This window comes from Neoarius graeffei, chromosome 16 (assembly GCF_027579695.1).
Source record: "Neoarius graeffei isolate fNeoGra1 chromosome 16, fNeoGra1.pri, whole genome shotgun sequence".
Taxonomy (NCBI): domain Eukaryota; kingdom Metazoa; phylum Chordata; class Actinopteri; order Siluriformes; family Ariidae; genus Neoarius; species Neoarius graeffei.
In genome coordinates this window covers 56,760,936-56,778,159 of record NC_083584.1, presented here as the reverse complement: position 1 = coordinate 56,778,159, position 17,224 = coordinate 56,760,936, and the positions used below count along the sequence as shown (strand labels likewise).

Sequence of the window (17,224 nt, the reverse complement as noted above, 5' to 3'; positions counted from 1 at the left end):
TACAGACGATGTCTCTTTCAGGGAAGACCTTGCATTTTCCAACATGACAATGCTAAACCACATACTGCATCAATTACAGCATCATGGCTGTGTAGAAGAAGGGTCCGGGTACTGAACTGGCCAGCCTGCAGTCCAGATCTTTCACCCATAGAAAACATTTGGCGGATCATAAAATGGAAGATACGACAAAAAAGACCTAAGACAGTTGAGCAACTAAAATCCTACATTAGACAAGAATGGGTTAACATTCCTATCCCTAAACTTGAGCAACTTGTCTCCTCAGTCCCCAGACGTTTACAGACTGTTGTAAAGAGAAAAGGGGATGTCTCACAGTGGTAAACATGGTCTTGTCCCAACTTTTTTGAGATGTGTTGTTGTCATGAAATTTAAAAATCACCTAATTTTTCTCTTTAAATGATACATTTTCTCAGTTTAAACATTTGATATGTCATCTATGTTCTATTCTGAATAAAATATGGAATTTTGAAACTTCCACATCATTGCATTCCGTTTTTATTTACAATTTGTACTTTGTCCCAACTTTTTTAGAATCGGGGTTGTAGAACTGGAAACCTTTTGCAAGGATGAATGTGTGAAAATCCCCCAGGTAAGAATTGAAAGATTATTAGTTGGCTACAAAAGTGTTTACAAGCTGTAATACTTGCCAAAGGGGGTGTTACTAGGTACTAACCATGCAGGGTGCCCAAACTTTTGCTTCGGGCCTTTTTCCTTTGTCATTTTGAAAATGTAAAAGATGAAAAAAAATGTTTTTGCTTAAAATACAAATGGAATGAGTCATCTTTAACTTTATGCCTTTTGGAGATCATTTCATCTTCAGCTTGCTTAACTGTTCACAGTAACAGCAATTTTGAGCAGGGGTGCCCAAACTTTTGCAGACCACTGTAGACTCTTACCTTCTCTCCAAGCTTGATTTGAATTCAGATTTTCCTGCTGTAAACCCTCGACGTTCTCCCCCTCTTTAAATCACCAATTTCATTGTCTTCCACGACAGAGTATGGCAAAATCGTTCCTCTCACATCGCTCTCACGTAAAATTAATCTGACATCCGTCATATCGCTCAACTACTGACCCCGGTACATTGCAACTACATTGCAGTAAACAAGTGATGACGTAGTTATGCTTGGGGGCTATTAGAGGTTTGAGGCCAGTAATTTTTAGTGTAAGGTATTCAAAAGACAAGAACACTGTGAAGGTTAATGGACACAGTTTTCAGAGCATTCCTGTAAATAACAGCCAGGCCATGCCCTCTACCTGTGGCATGGGGTTGGGCACAAAAACTATAGCTGGAGGGAGTGAGCAGATTAAATTGTGTGCATTCTACATTTAATTTGCACATTGTTTATTTATTTATTGATTGATTGATTTATTACTTATTTATTTAAATCGATCAGTATAGTATGGGTATATATCTGTAAACACTAACACACCACATTGTCTGGTTTGTGTAAGTTGTTTGTGTTTTGTGATTTATGCGAATTTGCTGCTGCAATACTGCAATTTCTCCTTTGGGGATTAATAAAGTTATCTATTAATCAATCAATCAATCATGGCAGTGATTGTTTAATCATAAATTATGCATTTTTTAATGAAATGTGTCTTAAGTCCTCCATCAGTAACATTAAAGTCTAGAAAAGAAACTTTCCTGTTAAAATGTGTATATTGATGGATTTTTTTTTGTCTGTCCTGATGTAATAGAAGAAAAGTGAATTGGTTTCCAAAATTATGATTTTTATGATCTTTCATTCAGTTGAAGCTTGTCATTTTCACAAAATAATACCCACACGTCATATTTGATAGATTTTCCTCAAAGAAATTTCTTGTTGCACTTTTACTACAGTTCCTTTCATGCTTTTTTCCCTGCAGAATATCTCTGAAAGTCTTCATCTAAACTCCTCTTCATTTTTAGTAAAAGTCAGAAAATGTGGTGAATAGAGACCAGAACATTCTAAAGTCTAATGTGAAGAAGTTCTGTTGCTGTGACAGGATGTGGGGTAGGACCGTTAGTTTGTGAGTTTTTATATACCGTACCATGACAGACATTTGGTGGTTTCCTTTCAGAAGTTAGAAGTTACCAAAAGCAGCTGAACTAAAGTTCACCTGTGGGAGTTTTGGGCTGTTTCGGCTTGATGCACTGCTGGTTTCACACTCGCAATAAACAGGCAGCTACGGTATACATATAAGGAAGAAATGTCAACTCAAACCCACGCAGTGGTTACATACCATACCAGTCGTTACACTCCACAAGACCACTATTCAAAATAGGTTATTTGCATGAAAAGTTATTAAGGTTTTAAACATCTCATTAGTCCCCCATGCACTGCCTGTCGCATCGGAATAAAGTAAGAATGCAGTAAATAGACAGTATTTTATCTTTTATTCTATATGTTCACTGCTTTTGCTCAAAAGTTCACGAGTAGATGATTAGGATAATTTCATATCTTGTGAAAATAAATTTGAGAGCATTTCAAGCTTAAAGTTCTGTAGAATCACAGTGTGGCTTATTCAGAGGCTGTATAGGGCAATTCCATGTAAATGTCAACCTCACCATGCAAAAATAAAGCAACATGTAATACATCAAAACCACTCCCAGAGATCTCACCTAGGCCTGTATTTTACAGATGTGAATAAGTTGAACCAATTTGTCACAAGAATTGTTCCCTTCTCCTTAATATGTCAGTCTTTCTTTCTTATAATGTAAACCCCAAGCTAAAATCAACTTTGATCATGTACAATTCTATATTATTGCCACAAGCCACAGAAATGTATGCTAAAATCCACAAAACAGCAAAACAATAGCCATCCTAAATATTATTTAAGAACTTTGATAGTTTTAGCTGATATTTAGAGAGTTTTTCAAAGGGTTATGGTGGTTAAATTGCTGATTTTCTAAACATATGCCATGTCCATTTCAGACGCGTCACATCCATAACGGAATTTCGTCACATCCATAACGCTGACTTTTCCTTCCGAAACTCTGCATGAAATACAAAATATTTTAAACAAAGATTTTTTAATATTCACCTTGGACCCCTCTATCAAATGGATATCTCCATTTCGACATTAGGTTTACAATTTCACAGAGTTTGATAAAAATGTACAGTCACCCAAGAAAAGTGATATTTTTTCTGTCACATCCATAACGCATCTTTTATTGGCGTTTTCTGGCATGCCCTAGATGTACTATGGGAATTGTTCTTGTTCTATCACTTCTCCAGTATGGTACAGCCTTAAAATATGCAACACCTGTTTAAATACTGGGAGACAATAAAACATGCACTGGGTCATTTGTTGCCATTTTGAGTTCAAGTGTCACGTCCATAACGCTGGAATTGCTCACAATTTATTTTCCTGCACTTGATATTTAATTTACTCGATTGTCATTTACAACCTGTTCCTACCTACGTCTCAAAAAAGCTTGTGATTATTGCTAATTAAAACTCCAACACGAAAACAAGATATAAATCAAAACATACGCTCACCAGTCACTTTATTAGCAGCACCTGAAAATGCCTTGTTAAGAAGAGAGAGAGGTCAGAGGACAAGGGTTTGAGCTGCCAGGAAATTTAACTCAAATAATCACTCTTTACAACCATGGTGAGCAGAAAAGTGTCTCAGCATGGACAACACATCAAAACTTGAGGTGGATGATCTATAACAGCAGAAGACCACATCAGGTTCCAATCCTGTCAGGAGTCTGAGGACATCATGGACACACACACACACTACTGTATCCTCACAAGGATAGTTTGTCTCGCTATGCTTGTGAGGACCTTCCACTGACATAATTATTATTGCAGTTAATTAATGCTGTGCCTGCACCTAACCCTAACCTTAACCTCGGTAATGAAAAGGAAACTTTTTGGCTCTCAGTTTTGTTTGTTTGTTTGTTTGTTTGTTTTCTAAACACAATAGCAGTTTTCTTGTGGGGACCATCCAAATGACCCCACAAGGTCGAACTTGTCAAATTTTACTATCCTTGTAGGGATATTTGGTCCTCAGTAGTATATAAACACAAACACACACACACTGGACAGATGAAGGTGAAGAAAAACAACTGTTCAGTCTGCGCTCATGATCTCTTTAAAAATCAGAGTTTGTCATTTCTTTTTTGTCTCCCTGTTGAGTCTGTACGTTTACTGACCAAAGTTGATTATGCAAGCCCTGTGATGACCTGGCGACTTGTCCAGGGTGTACCCTGCCTTTCGCCCGTAGTCAGCTGGGATAGGCTCCAGCTTGCCTGCGACCTTGTAGAACAGGATAAAGCGGCTAGAGATAATGAGATGAGATGGCATGAGATGAGTTGATCATGCAATGATGTCAGAGTCATGTGTGTGAGAACATGTGGGTGGAAACCAACCAACAATCATGAGGGCGTTTATAATAATAGACCTGAGAGATGAGCCTCAGAAACCCCACAGAAGCATTTCTTTTAAACTGTAGGTGACCTTCTTTTAAACAATCCCAAACCATCCTGAACGTCATTTTCAGTTCCAGTTGATGTTTTCTGTTCGCAAAGTAAACGAAAGTTTTATTCACCCTGGGTTTTTTTAAACATAAAATATGAATTCTTGTATTCAAGACCAAATGAAGAGCTTATATAAATATACTAACTAATGAACTAATTGATATAAATTCACTAATTAACTTCAAGCTAGACTGACTTTCAGATCTTTCAAGTGTAGGTCATAATAAGAATTTTTCCCAACACCCAGTTATTTTTGTTTAGTGGACTGAAAGCTACTGTAATCAAATCACAGACTTCCAATTTTATGAGTTTTTTTTAAATAGAACAATTAATGAATTTAGAGCCACGTGGCCCTAAATTCTCCACTATTTTTTCCTGCTTCACCGTGATATAATACAAGCTACTACATCATGCATCAAATGGTGGGCTTTCCCCATTCACACAAGGTATTGTAGGATGCAAATTTGAAACAGGAGAGAAAAATGGATAATGCGAATGAAACATGGAAGACTAACTACAGTAACAGAAAGCGAGAAGAAAAGACGTGATGTTATATATGAAGGAAAGGAAACGCAGGACCAAACTAATAAATATCGGCAGTCAGCAAGCACCTCGGTGTGATCAGCTGTTCGTTTAGCAACAAAATGATGTAACTGTCAGTGCACGGTCAAGGTAAACCTGTGCATGCACACACACACGGACTTCCTGTATTTGCTTGACTGCGCGAAGCAAGTGATTTCATGCACATTATTTGCTTTAATCCCCTCAAATTAAATAACTTCCCAGCCACAGAATGGCCTGATATATATTTTTTTAGATATTGCAGAAATAAACATATATCACAATGACCAAATTTCAGAGGGAACTAAATTTCAATGGTTTTATGAAACCAAAAGGCCTTCTACTTTTAAGTTTCTGTCAGTTATGGCTTTTTATGGTGATTATTTCTATCAAATTTGAAATGTTCTTCTTTGGTTTTGAATAATCATGGGGCTTTCCATTTGTGTATTCAAAGAACTGATTATTAAAATTAATTCTGTTTATGATTAACATCACTCACTCATTCACTCACTCAAGTTTCACCTTCTTTGTTTTATTTATAGGTTTACTTCACCCATAGTTTTGAAGAAGGGGATGGGTGTGACCTGTACTAGAAGTGCTTTTGTTTGTTTTATGTTTTCCTAGAAATTATGAACCGTATGTCACCGGAAAACACCAGAAAAAAAAGAAAAAAAACCTGAGAAAGAAACAGTCTGTTAGCTTTGACTCTCTTGCTCTATTTTACATCACTATGATTCATAATTGGTTTGAACTACATATTATCTTGGTTTGTATCTTCCAGTGATGTTTTCTAACAAATTTTGTTGGCTCAATTCCCTAAAATAGAAACAACCTAGGAGCCAAATATTCCCCATCACAACTCCGAGGAGGCAAATGTTAAAGACTGACGCATTTTAATGAACAAGTTCATGAACATAGTCTTTGTTTGTTCTGAAACCTCCAGAAACACACCCTTAATATTCACATCCAAATGACGTGAAGGAAAAAAACGTCCTGCTTCAGCACCTTTTTTTTGTTGTTTCCCACAGGCTCCAAGTGACAATGGAGACAATCAGACTGAAGCTGATGCCCTGTGATTCACTTTCTTCCTTCCTTTCTTTCTTTCTTTGAAAAATAAAAATAAAACAGTACAATTTAAAAAAGACAACACAGTAGTGTATGTTGTGTTTCCACTGAGTGATGTGATTTAAAGCTGGTTTTCTCCTCTCGTGATATCTCTGACAGAGCGCACATTTTTTTGAAGGGTTTCCATTTGCTTTTCATGTCATGTGACTTAAATGTGAAATGGAAACACAATTTTCCATTTTGCAAAATATTACTTCCTTGAATTAAAAAAAAATATATTCAAAGGAAACTGCAGCTGAGTGAATGCTCTGAGTGACTTCTGTTGGCTAGAAATCACCAAGCAAAAGGCATTATCATTATAAAGTCCTCATGAAGTGATTTTTTTTGTTTATGGAAAAGAATAAGGACAAAATATATGCTATATGATAAAGTAATTTGTTTTTATTTATTTATTGGTTATTACAAATTTAGAATTAAACTGATCAGAAATTGGACAAACCAGTTTTAATTAAAACTGACAGATCATGAAAATATGATGACTGAAATAACTGTGTGTTTCCATAGACAATTTATTCCTCTCTGCTCAAGGCAGGTTTTTCCACCAACAAAAACATGCACAGCAGCCCATGTGGGGAGGAGAAGAAGTCTACCTACAGACATGGTCTGAGTTTTAGTCTTGGTTTTAAAAGGATTTATTGAATTCTCCTCACCATTTCCCCATGTGGGAATCCTCAGTGCTATCTAAAAGGCGAAGATAGAGAGTGAGTGAGTGAGTGAGTGAGTGAGTGAGTGAAAGAATAAATAGGTAGATAAATAAATATACTTAGTATAAATACAGATAAGGACCAGTACTGTTTCTGTATCCTCAGAGCCGAATCTGTTCCGGTTCTGACCCCTGTACGATCAGGGCACATATGTGTTGCGCTTTATTAACACTGTAATGTCTCAGATATACACAGAATACCACATAAAGTGTTTCTGAAGACTGAGGAAGTCACTCTGAGTGGCAGAACAAAATGTTCTGTTCTTTAATTCCTCCAGGTGTTGTGCTTGAATCATTCCTCATACAGCAGACATTCATCTTAAACAATTCAGCACTTGGCGAGTAAAAGAATAATCAGTACGACTTTTCAGGAGTCATAAACTGTCCGTTTTTACACATTTAAATAACTATTCTATCAGATAAAGAACTTGATCATCACAGAATAGTTAAATCCGTAAGGCCAAGGAAGCATAAATGATCTTATTACTGCACTGTAGTACATTTCAGGCATTCAGAAAAACAAATGGTTTACAGTTGAATCAAGAGCAACACATATTTTGGCTGCTATTTTCTCCTTTGCCTTTTTTATTTTGTAGAAAGATCATCTGTTCATAGCCCATCTGACAATTTGTCCATCCTTTATTCTGTCCAGATTGGCTTATATTTGCATCCCCAGTTGATGATGATGATGAAACTCTTAATCATCTAAAATTATAATCTATGCAGTGAGTAAGTCTGTGTAAAAAAAAAAAGTGTTTGAATATATGACTCATTCTTTTCTCACGTTCCCTTGAGAATGTAGCTGAAAGCGAAAGGCCATGTTTCCAGTCACATTGGTTCCTTTTTCATGCAAATGCCACCAGCAAGCAGTTCAGGAAACTCTAAGTTCCATGTTATCAAGTGTGAAAGACCTTGTGCTATCGAGTTCCTTTTCATTTTGCAGAAGTAGTGGACATGACAAGAGAATGAGAGAAGACTCAGAAGCGCAGTTATTATCGGACTCTGTTGACGGGACTTCCATATTTAAAAGGTTTACTGTCTGCTTAAAACTCTTCTTCAAGTAGCTCGAACTCACAGAGTTTCCATCATCAATTTGTCGAAAGTCTGGCTGTGATTGAGTTACTGGTTGACAGTTGACAGTGAAAGGATTCTTAAATTTGCACCAAATGCAATATTCATGGGCTGAACATGTACATGTCACCTGACCAGACCTGTATCCAGCAGATGGAGCAGCCAAGTTTGAGTCCACGTCAATTTGGACGTCCACGCTAGAGGGACTCTGACTCCGATATCCATCTCCAACCACTACCTGGGACAAGAGTCCAGTGTCCTCCCCCTCTAGAGAACCAGACACTTCATGATTGCCCAGTCCCAACCCACTGTCCTCAGTTCCTTCATCTTTACCACTGTGGTGTATCTCATGTATGGAGAGTTGTCTCGTGATTCTGCCAACACTCCCACTGATCTCAGTCCCTTTTAGACTTCCACAACCGCTGTCCACTTGTACATCTCCGGTCTGTTCCTCCGTCTTTGCCTTGCTGACAGACAGGTTCAGGTGTTCTATGCTTAATCCGCTGTCCACGCTTCCTTTCCTCTCTTTGTCTTCCTCAGTAAATTCAGTGCTCTTTTTTGTATCTGTGTTGTTGGTGATGATGACCCATCCTTTGTCTGTCACGGTCTCCATTTGATCAGATTTAATAATCATGGGCTTCCATACATTTACAACAAGTTTCTGAGGGAGAAAAGACACACAAGATACACATTTAAGCAACATCACATGAGCAAGAGTGCTGTTTTACTGAATGTCAGCATGGCTGTGATTCGTTTGTCGGTAATAAAGCCATGCTGATATTCAGGACAGCAGCATGATTGTAAAATTATTATCAGGTAAGTGATACAATATGGCCAAATTTGAGGACACAGTCAAATGTACCAGTGCTGTTATATTAAATACACTGTATGATCAAAGGTTTGTGGACATCTGACCAGCACAGTCACATGCGGCTCTTTGTCCAAACTGCTGCCACGAAATTGGGAGCACAAAATAGTCCAGAGTGTATTTGTATGGTATTACAATTTCCTTTCACTGGAACTAAAAGAATGTGCAGCATGGTGGTGCAGTGGTTAGCACTGTCTCCTCACAGCAAGAAGGTCCTGGGTTTGAGCCCGATGGCCAAAAGGGCCTTTCTTTATGGAGTTTGTATGTTCTTCCCGTGTCTGTGTGGGTTTCGTCTGGGTGCTCTGGTTTCCCTTATAGTCCAAAGATATGCAGGTTAAGTTAAGACAGGGCAGCCATGGCCTGGAGGTTAGGCTGAAGTGCCCTTGAGCAAGGCACCTAACTCCCAACTGCTCCCCGGGCGCTGTAGTGTAGCTGCCCACTGCTCTGGGTATGTGTGTGTGCTCATTGCTCACTGTGTGTGTTCACTGCTTCAGATGGGTTAAATGCAGAGGTTAAATTTCACTGTGTGCTTATGTCTGTGCTTGAGTGTACATGTGACAAATAAAGGCTTCTTGTCTTGGCTTCTTTTTCTTCTTCTTCTAATTGGTGGCTCTAAATTGATCATAGGTGTGAATGTGAATGGTTGTTTTGTTTCTATGTGTCAGCCCGACAATGACTTGTCCAGGGTGTACTCCAACTCTCGCCCGTGACCCTTCATAGGACAAGCGGTTACGGATAATGGATGGATGGAACTAAAAGACCAAAAAAGCGTTCCAGCATGACAATGAAAGTGATGAAAGAGTGCTGACTTCAACTCCACTGAACACCTTTGGGATGAACTGGAATAGTAACTGCAGGTCAGACCTCCTCACTTAATATGGGGTGGAACAATTGCACATACTGTATGGGTGTGATTGTCAGGTGTCCACAAACTTTTGCCCATAGAGTGTGTCAGTGCTTTTGGAACACTGCTAGTCAAAATCAGAGCATCACTGTTGTAAAACTCAAAATAAAAATCACACTTCTCACAAAGAAAAATTACAGAAAATTTTCAGGTTACAGCTTTCAGATTAAAAGGTCAGTAACTGTTGATACAAAAAGCCCCGGTCCTATTGTTTCTCTCTGGTTAGGTTTTTACAAAGTGTGAAGTATTGTTTCACTGATCATATGCATCAGCGTGAATGAGGTGTTTTGTTCCTCTTTTGCTCACTAAAAGCTGCTTGTTCACCACTTTTGGTTTTGATGAAACCAGATGAAGACAGAAATGACTCACCAAAGCACTGGGCATTTTCCGAGGTCGCCTTGTGAAACACATCAAGAACATGATAAACGCCATAATGGCCAGCAGCCCCAGGCCCAGCAGAAGGAAGTAAATAAGCAGGGTCACATCTATAAACAAGACATGATGAATAAACAAGATAAGAATTTATTGTCCCAAGGCAATACATTTATATTCATGCTCTGAGGATAGATTTACACACACACACACACATATCGAGTGCTGTTGAGAGTACCTAATGGTAGCTTTATGCAGTGTACAGAAGAGACATTGCTCGCAAGAGTTGTGCTACTCTCCACCTTCACATACACACAGTACACTTGCATTGACTGCAATGACATGAATGTGATCTCGCCATCATCATCATCATCATCATCATCAGTGTCATCACTCTTTGTCAGTGTCTGTGTACCAAGAACAACACCAGAGCATGGTTAACTCACAGGGCGTTCTTCACCAGCCAAAACACGCATGAAAATGTAAAACAGGTTAAACATTACTCTCTGGCTGACGTTAAATGATCTAAGACCTAACATACAATTAATGAGTGAATTTTAGCGTAAACTGTACCTGGTTTTTCTTCCCATCTGGCCACAGGTACGTAGTGTATTGCACACCGTTAGGAAAGATTTCATCAAGTATCTGTTTCTTGTGTATTTTGACTCGCACAGAGGATGAAGTGGATGACAGACTGAATGTTGGGGCAATCAGCTGACCTATGACACAAAGGTTTTGTCATCAACACTTTGAGTTACAGGAGGAAGTTGGAATTAAAATTCTGTATAATTCCCAAAACTGAAGAATAAGTAGCAAGTAGAATATGAATCTCTGCTGTTGTAAAAGATGTACAGATTGTCACGTTTCAGTTTATAAAAGAAAAGAAAGCAGATTAAATACTCACTTTCCCGAACATTAATCCACCGTTTAGTACTCCACAAGAAAATGTTTTGAGTCGTGAGTACTCCAACTTTCACTTTGAAATTTGAATTCACTGGAAGGTTTTCAATATTACAGACGGTGGTTTTAATAAGTTGGCAGTGGGAGACATTGAACCAGTCTCTAGAAGAATCAGAATAACTAGTAAAAGAGAGAAGGTGCACATATTAGGTGATTGCACTGACACAGGACACACACACATAGAGTAGTGCTTGAAAGTTTGTAAACCCTTTAGAATGTTCTATGTTTCTACATAAATATGACCTAAAACACTGTCAGATTTTCACACAAGTCCTAAAAGTAGATAAAGAGAACCCAGTTAAACAAATGAGACAAAAATATTATACTTGGTCATTTATTTATTGAGGAAAATGATCCAATATTACGTATCTGTGAGCAGCAAAAGTATGTGAACCTTTGCTTTCAGTATCTGGTGTGACCCCCTTGTTCAGCAATAATTGCAACTAAACGTTTCCGGTAACTGTTGATCAGTCCTGCACACCGGCTTGGAGGAGTTTTAGCCCATTCCTCCGTACAGAACGGCTTCAACTCTGGGATGTTGGTGGGTTTCCTCACATGAACTGCTCGCTTCAGGTCCTTCCACAACATTTTGATTGGATTAAGGTCAGGACTTGGATTTGGCCATTCTAAAACATTAACTTTATTCTTCTTTAACCATTCTCTGGTAGGACGACTTGTGTGCTTAGGGTTGTTGTCTTGCTGCATGACCCACCTTCTCTTGAGATTCAGTTCATGTCAGATGTCCTGACATTTTCCTTTAGAATTCACTGGTATAATTCAGAATTCATTGTTCCATCAATGATGGCAAGCCGTCCTGGCCCAGATGCAGCAAAACAGGCCCAAACCATGATACTACCACCACCATGTTTCACAGATGGGATAAGGTTCTTATGCTGGAATGCAGTGTTCTTTTTTCTCCAAACATAATGCTTCTCATTTAAGCCAAAAAGTTATATTTTGGTCTCATCCGTCCACAAAAATTTTTCAAATAGCCTTCTGGTTTGTCCACGTGATTTTTAGCAAACTGCAGACGAGCAGCAATGTTCTTTTTGGAGAGCAGTGGCTTTCTCCTTGCAACCCTGCCATGCACACCATTGTTGTTCAGTGTTCTCCTGATGGTGGACTCATAAACATTAACATTAGCCAATGTGAGAGAGGCCTTCAGTTGCTTAGAAGTTATGCTGGGGTCCTTTGTGACCTCACCAACTATTACATGCCTTGCTCTTGGAGTGATCTTTGTTAGTCGACCACTCCTGGGGAGGGTAACGATGGTCATGAATTTCCTCCATTTGTACACAATCTGTCTGACTGTGGATTGGTGCAGTCCAAACTCTTTAGAGATGGTTTTGTAACCTTTTCCAGCCTGATGAGCATCAACAACACTTTTTCTGAGGTCCTCAGAAATCTCCTTTGTTCATGCCATGATACACTTCCACAAACATGTGTTGTGAAGATCAGACTTTGATAGATCCCTGTTCTTTAAATAAAACAGGGTGCCCACTCACACCTGATTGTCATCCCATTGATTGAAAACACCTGACTCTAATTTCACCTTCAAATTAACTGCTAATCTTAGAGGTTCACATACTTTTGCCACTCACAGATATGTAATATTGGATCATTTTCCTCAATAAATAAATGGCCAAGTATAATATTTTTGTCTCATGTGTTTAACTGGGTTCTCTTTATTTACTTTTAGGACTTGTGTGAAAATCTGATGATGTTTGAGATCATATTTATGCAGAAATATAGAAAATTCTAAAGGGTTCACAAACTTTCAAGCACCACTGTGTGTGTGTGTGTGGGTGTGTGTGTATATATATATATATATATATATATATATATATATATATATATATATAAGCAATGTCACACTCAAGGTCATGCTGTTGTGCTGGATATCAGCATGGTGTGATTTGGTCACAGGCACAAGGCCAAGTGTCGTAGCTAATTACAGCTGTGCTGAGAGTCAGTACAACAGCACGATCTCAAGTGTATTATCGCTTTCATACAACAGCTTTAACAAGAAATTAACACTGAGAGACATTTTGTACACAATGTGGCTAAATATTCCATTTAATTGTGATCCATGAACAGAAAAAGACCCCCAAAACAAGCCACACTGACTTTGTTGCATTGTACCTTTGTACATTCATGTGAAAGTAGCTTCTGGTAAAATGAACGTCCCTTCTTCCTTTCCATCTACATCTGATGAGCTTTCATATTTTACATCAAAAGTAAAAAAAAAAGTCAAAGTCCATTCCCATGCCAAGATCTGGTCTTCCCAGGCAGTCTCCTGTCCCAGTACTACCCAATTCCTTAAGGTGCATGGGTGTGGCGCCAAACTCCGATTCGTTAGCCTTCGGCCTCTCGCCTATACAGCTAGCGTTACAGGTGGGGCAAGTCCTCTGGTAACCACGAGAGTTTGACTCCCCCACTCGCATCTGTATTGCAGCATGCCTTGCCAGATGGCAGTAGGTACCATTTTTATGATGGTCTTTGGTATGACCCAACCACGAGTAGAACTCAGGATTTCCTGGTTGAGACATGGACACGCTAACCACTAGGCCAGTTTGTGGTTTTACATCAAAAATAATATTCCTGAAAACTATTGATCATCATGGCTGCTGATGATGTTGTTGAGTTTGCTGCCCTCTTGGCCAGATCACTCTTGGAAAAGAGACTTTTTAGGGTGTTTTCACACCTGGTCCCCTTTAAAGGAACCAGACTCAGTCCTTTTTAAGTGGACCAAAAAGTGGACCAACAGAAAAAGAACTCAGTTCTTTTTGTGTTCACGCTGTGACTTTATTACAAAGAGGACTGGGTTCTCTTTCTGGTCCAGTTAAGCTTTGATGGGGCCTCAGTCCTCTTTCTGTTCACACCAGGTCCTCTAGAGCCCTCAGACCCCCAGTGCACGGAATTCTGGGTAATTTTCTCTTGAATCAAAATGTCTGCTGCCATGCTTGCCCTGCTGTATTCTTTGATCAAAATAGTGCAGATTAAGGAAAATAAATTTATTCCAGCGGCTGTGGTAAGTTCCAAAAGGAAGTTGAGTTTCCCTGCTCCAGTCACATGACCAACTACGGCAAACGAAGAAGGTTAAACTACAGTGAAAAAGGCGAAGTGAACCCGGTGCGCTTTTTGTTCACAATGCGCAGATTAGGCGAACCATACCATTGATTTTTAGCGAACCGTACTGAGACCACCTCCTGAGGTGGTCTCAGTTCGGTTCGCTTTAAAGGGGTCTGGGTACGGTTGGAGTGTTCACATATGCGCAAAAAATGCTGAGTCATCGATCTGAGTTCGGTTAGATGGCTGAAAGGGACCAAGTGTGAAAACACCCTTAATCTCAGTGAGTCTTTTACCTGGCTAAATAAAGGATACTGACTAATTGATGAAGTGGAATTTTATGTGGATGAGTCACAGTGAAACATTCCTTTGCTGTTATTGCGAAATATTGGCCTTCTTAGAACACTGCTCAACTGGTCAGATTAGTGAACTGGAACTGTTGCATTTATACACACAGTATACCACGGGGTCCAGAGGTTCTGTGTTTGCCATTCTTTTTCAACATAAAGCTCAACAACCAGACTGAAAAGTAGACTCTTAGAAATATTGACATGAATTTCAAAGTTTTAGTATTTGCTCTGTTGGCTTTTTTTTTTTTTTTTGCTTTAATAGCAGTGTTCAGTCAAGCTGGGATGGACTCCACCAAATCCATCGGACACACGCTGCGATGGAAAGGATAAGACTCAAAGAAAGAATATTGACTGAGAAATTGTGCAACATGTTGAATATTGTCTAGTTAAGATGTTGCAGATTTCCCTTTCTGTGTTTCAGAATGTTTTAAAACTTTTGGTTTATTTCCTCTTTTAAATAAGAAAAAAATCCAGATTTTCAGTGTACTCATGGAACCACTGAACCCCACTGTACACACATATACACACCCTCACCTTCTAGTTTATTAGGAACAATTGCAGTTATCTAATCAGCCAATCATGTCGCAGCCGCACAATGTATAAAATCATACAAATTCAGGTCACGAGCTTCAGATAACGTTCACATCAGAATGAAGATAAAGTCTGATCTCTGTGGCATGAATTGTGTGCCAGATGGACTGCTATCGGTTTCTGAAAAACTCATGATCTTATGGGATTTTCACACACAGTAGTCTCTAGAGTTTACACAGAATGGTGTGTGTGTGTGTGTGTGTGTGTGTGTGTGTGTACACATGACTTACTTAAGCAGCTGGACTAGAGAGAGATAATCCCCAAGATTTTCCTCAGGATAGTCCCATGTAAGAGTTACATTCCCCTCCCATATGTGCACAGTAACATTTGGGACACTCGCTCCTGAGAAACACACAAACCATTTCAATGTTGACACACAGTGTGGGAGTGGATTTTTCACAAAACTTCCCAGATGGTGGATTTTTTTTTAAGCTTATGTCATGGCTTCATTCTAACTTTGTGCTTTATACATCACGTAATGTCACTTTCCATCACAAGTGTAAGTTATCATTTGATTCCACACACAAATCATAGACGTACTGTACAGAAACTCCATTGCTATTTACTGACGGAAAATGGAGGAAAGTACATGACACACATATACGCATGTACGGTAAGTGACATTCATAACACTCAGGTAAATGGGTATTTTATTTCACACACACACACACACACACACACACACACACACACATATATATATATATAATTGTAAAAAAAGAATATTGGTAAAACCAAAGATATTGGCTGTCTCAGAGTAACATAAAGGAATTCATTCTCTTACCTGAGAGGTAAAGTGTAAAGTGGAGTAAAATGATGAGAGCTGAAACCCAGGGGTTCCTGTCCATGGTTGTGTTTGTATCATATCAAGATACAAGTTCACAAAAAAACTGGCTGAAAAATCTACAGGACATCGACGCGTAGTGCTGTTTTACACACATCAGATTCAGTGTGTATATGAGTGTCAGCTCTTCCGTCTCTGACTGATACTCTTCACAGTTCAAATTGTATGAATTCATGTTTGACTGAAAGGCACCGCCCCTTCTTACGTTTCCTCTTTCTTCTTTCCCTCTTGTCAACATTCATATACAGTTCCTGTTTTGCACTGTAATTCTGAAAGCACTGGGTTTTTTTTTTTCCATTACTGAATTTAGATTAGTGAGTAGACATCATGACATAAAGACACACAAAATTAATTGCGATTACCAAAAGAGTGCTGTGTGATTAAGAAACAGGACATTTTACAATCCCAAATCAGAAAAAGTTGGAACGGTGCATTGAAATTTTATATTAAATCTGAAAACCAATGAGTTGTCAATATTTTTTTTTACCTGTATTACACTCAAACCAGCACAACAGCACATTATTTTATTGTTATTTTGTCCCATTCTTCCTGCAAACAGGTCTTAAGGTGTGCAACAGTATGGGGTCATCACTGTCATATTTTATGTTTCTAAATTCTCCACACATTCTCTATTGGAGACAGAGGGATCAGGCACAATCTTCTTCCACAGCCATGCCTTTGTAATGTGTGCAGAATGTGTCAAGTCAAGTCATTTATTTATATCGCACATTTAAAAACAACAGGGGTTGAGCCAAAGTGCTTCACAAAAAAGTTAGCTAAGGAGTCTTAACATGGGCAATAATAAGACCATACACTACCATTCAAAAGTTTGAGGTCACTTTGAAATTTCCTTATTTTTGAAAGAAAAGCACTGTTCTTTTCAATGAAGATCACTTTAAACTAATCAGAAATCCACTCTATACATTGCTAATGTGGTAAATGACTATTCTAGCTGCAAATGTCTGGTTTTTGGTGCAATATCTCCATAGGTGTATAGAGGCCCATTTCCAGCAACTCTCACTCCAGTGTTCTAATGGTACAATGTGTTTGCTCATTGCCTCAGAAGGCTAATGGATGATTAGAAAACCCTTGTACAATCATGTTAGCACAGCTGAAAACAGTTGAGCTCTTTAGAGAAGCTATAAAACTGACCTTCCTTTGAGCAGATTGAGTTTCTGGAGCATCACGTTTGTGGGGTCGATTAAATGCTCAAAATGGCCAGAAAAATGTCTTGACTATATTTTCTATTCATTTTACAACTTATGGTGGTAAATAAAAGTGTGACTTTTCATGGAAAACACAAAATTGTCTGGGTGACCC

General features: G+C 38.7%; 1 protein-coding gene across 1 annotated transcript; it reads right to left on the bottom strand.

Moving 5' to 3' along the window:
• Positions 1-6,531: 6,531 nt before the first annotated feature.
• On the bottom strand, positions 6,532-16,051 carry il10ra (interleukin 10 receptor, alpha). The gene is made up of 7 exons (XM_060943224.1): positions 15,845-16,051; positions 15,291-15,402; positions 10,995-11,170; positions 10,664-10,809; positions 10,329-10,497; positions 10,088-10,203; positions 6,532-8,607 (listed from the first exon to the last, which is right to left on the bottom strand). Exons 1-7 carry the CDS (start codon positions 15,906-15,908, stop codon positions 7,747-7,749), a joined length of 1,644 nt encoding a protein of 547 aa, XP_060799207.1. The 5' UTR covers positions 15,909-16,051; the 3' UTR covers positions 6,532-7,746.
• Between the last annotated feature and the right edge of the window lie 1,173 nt (positions 16,052-17,224).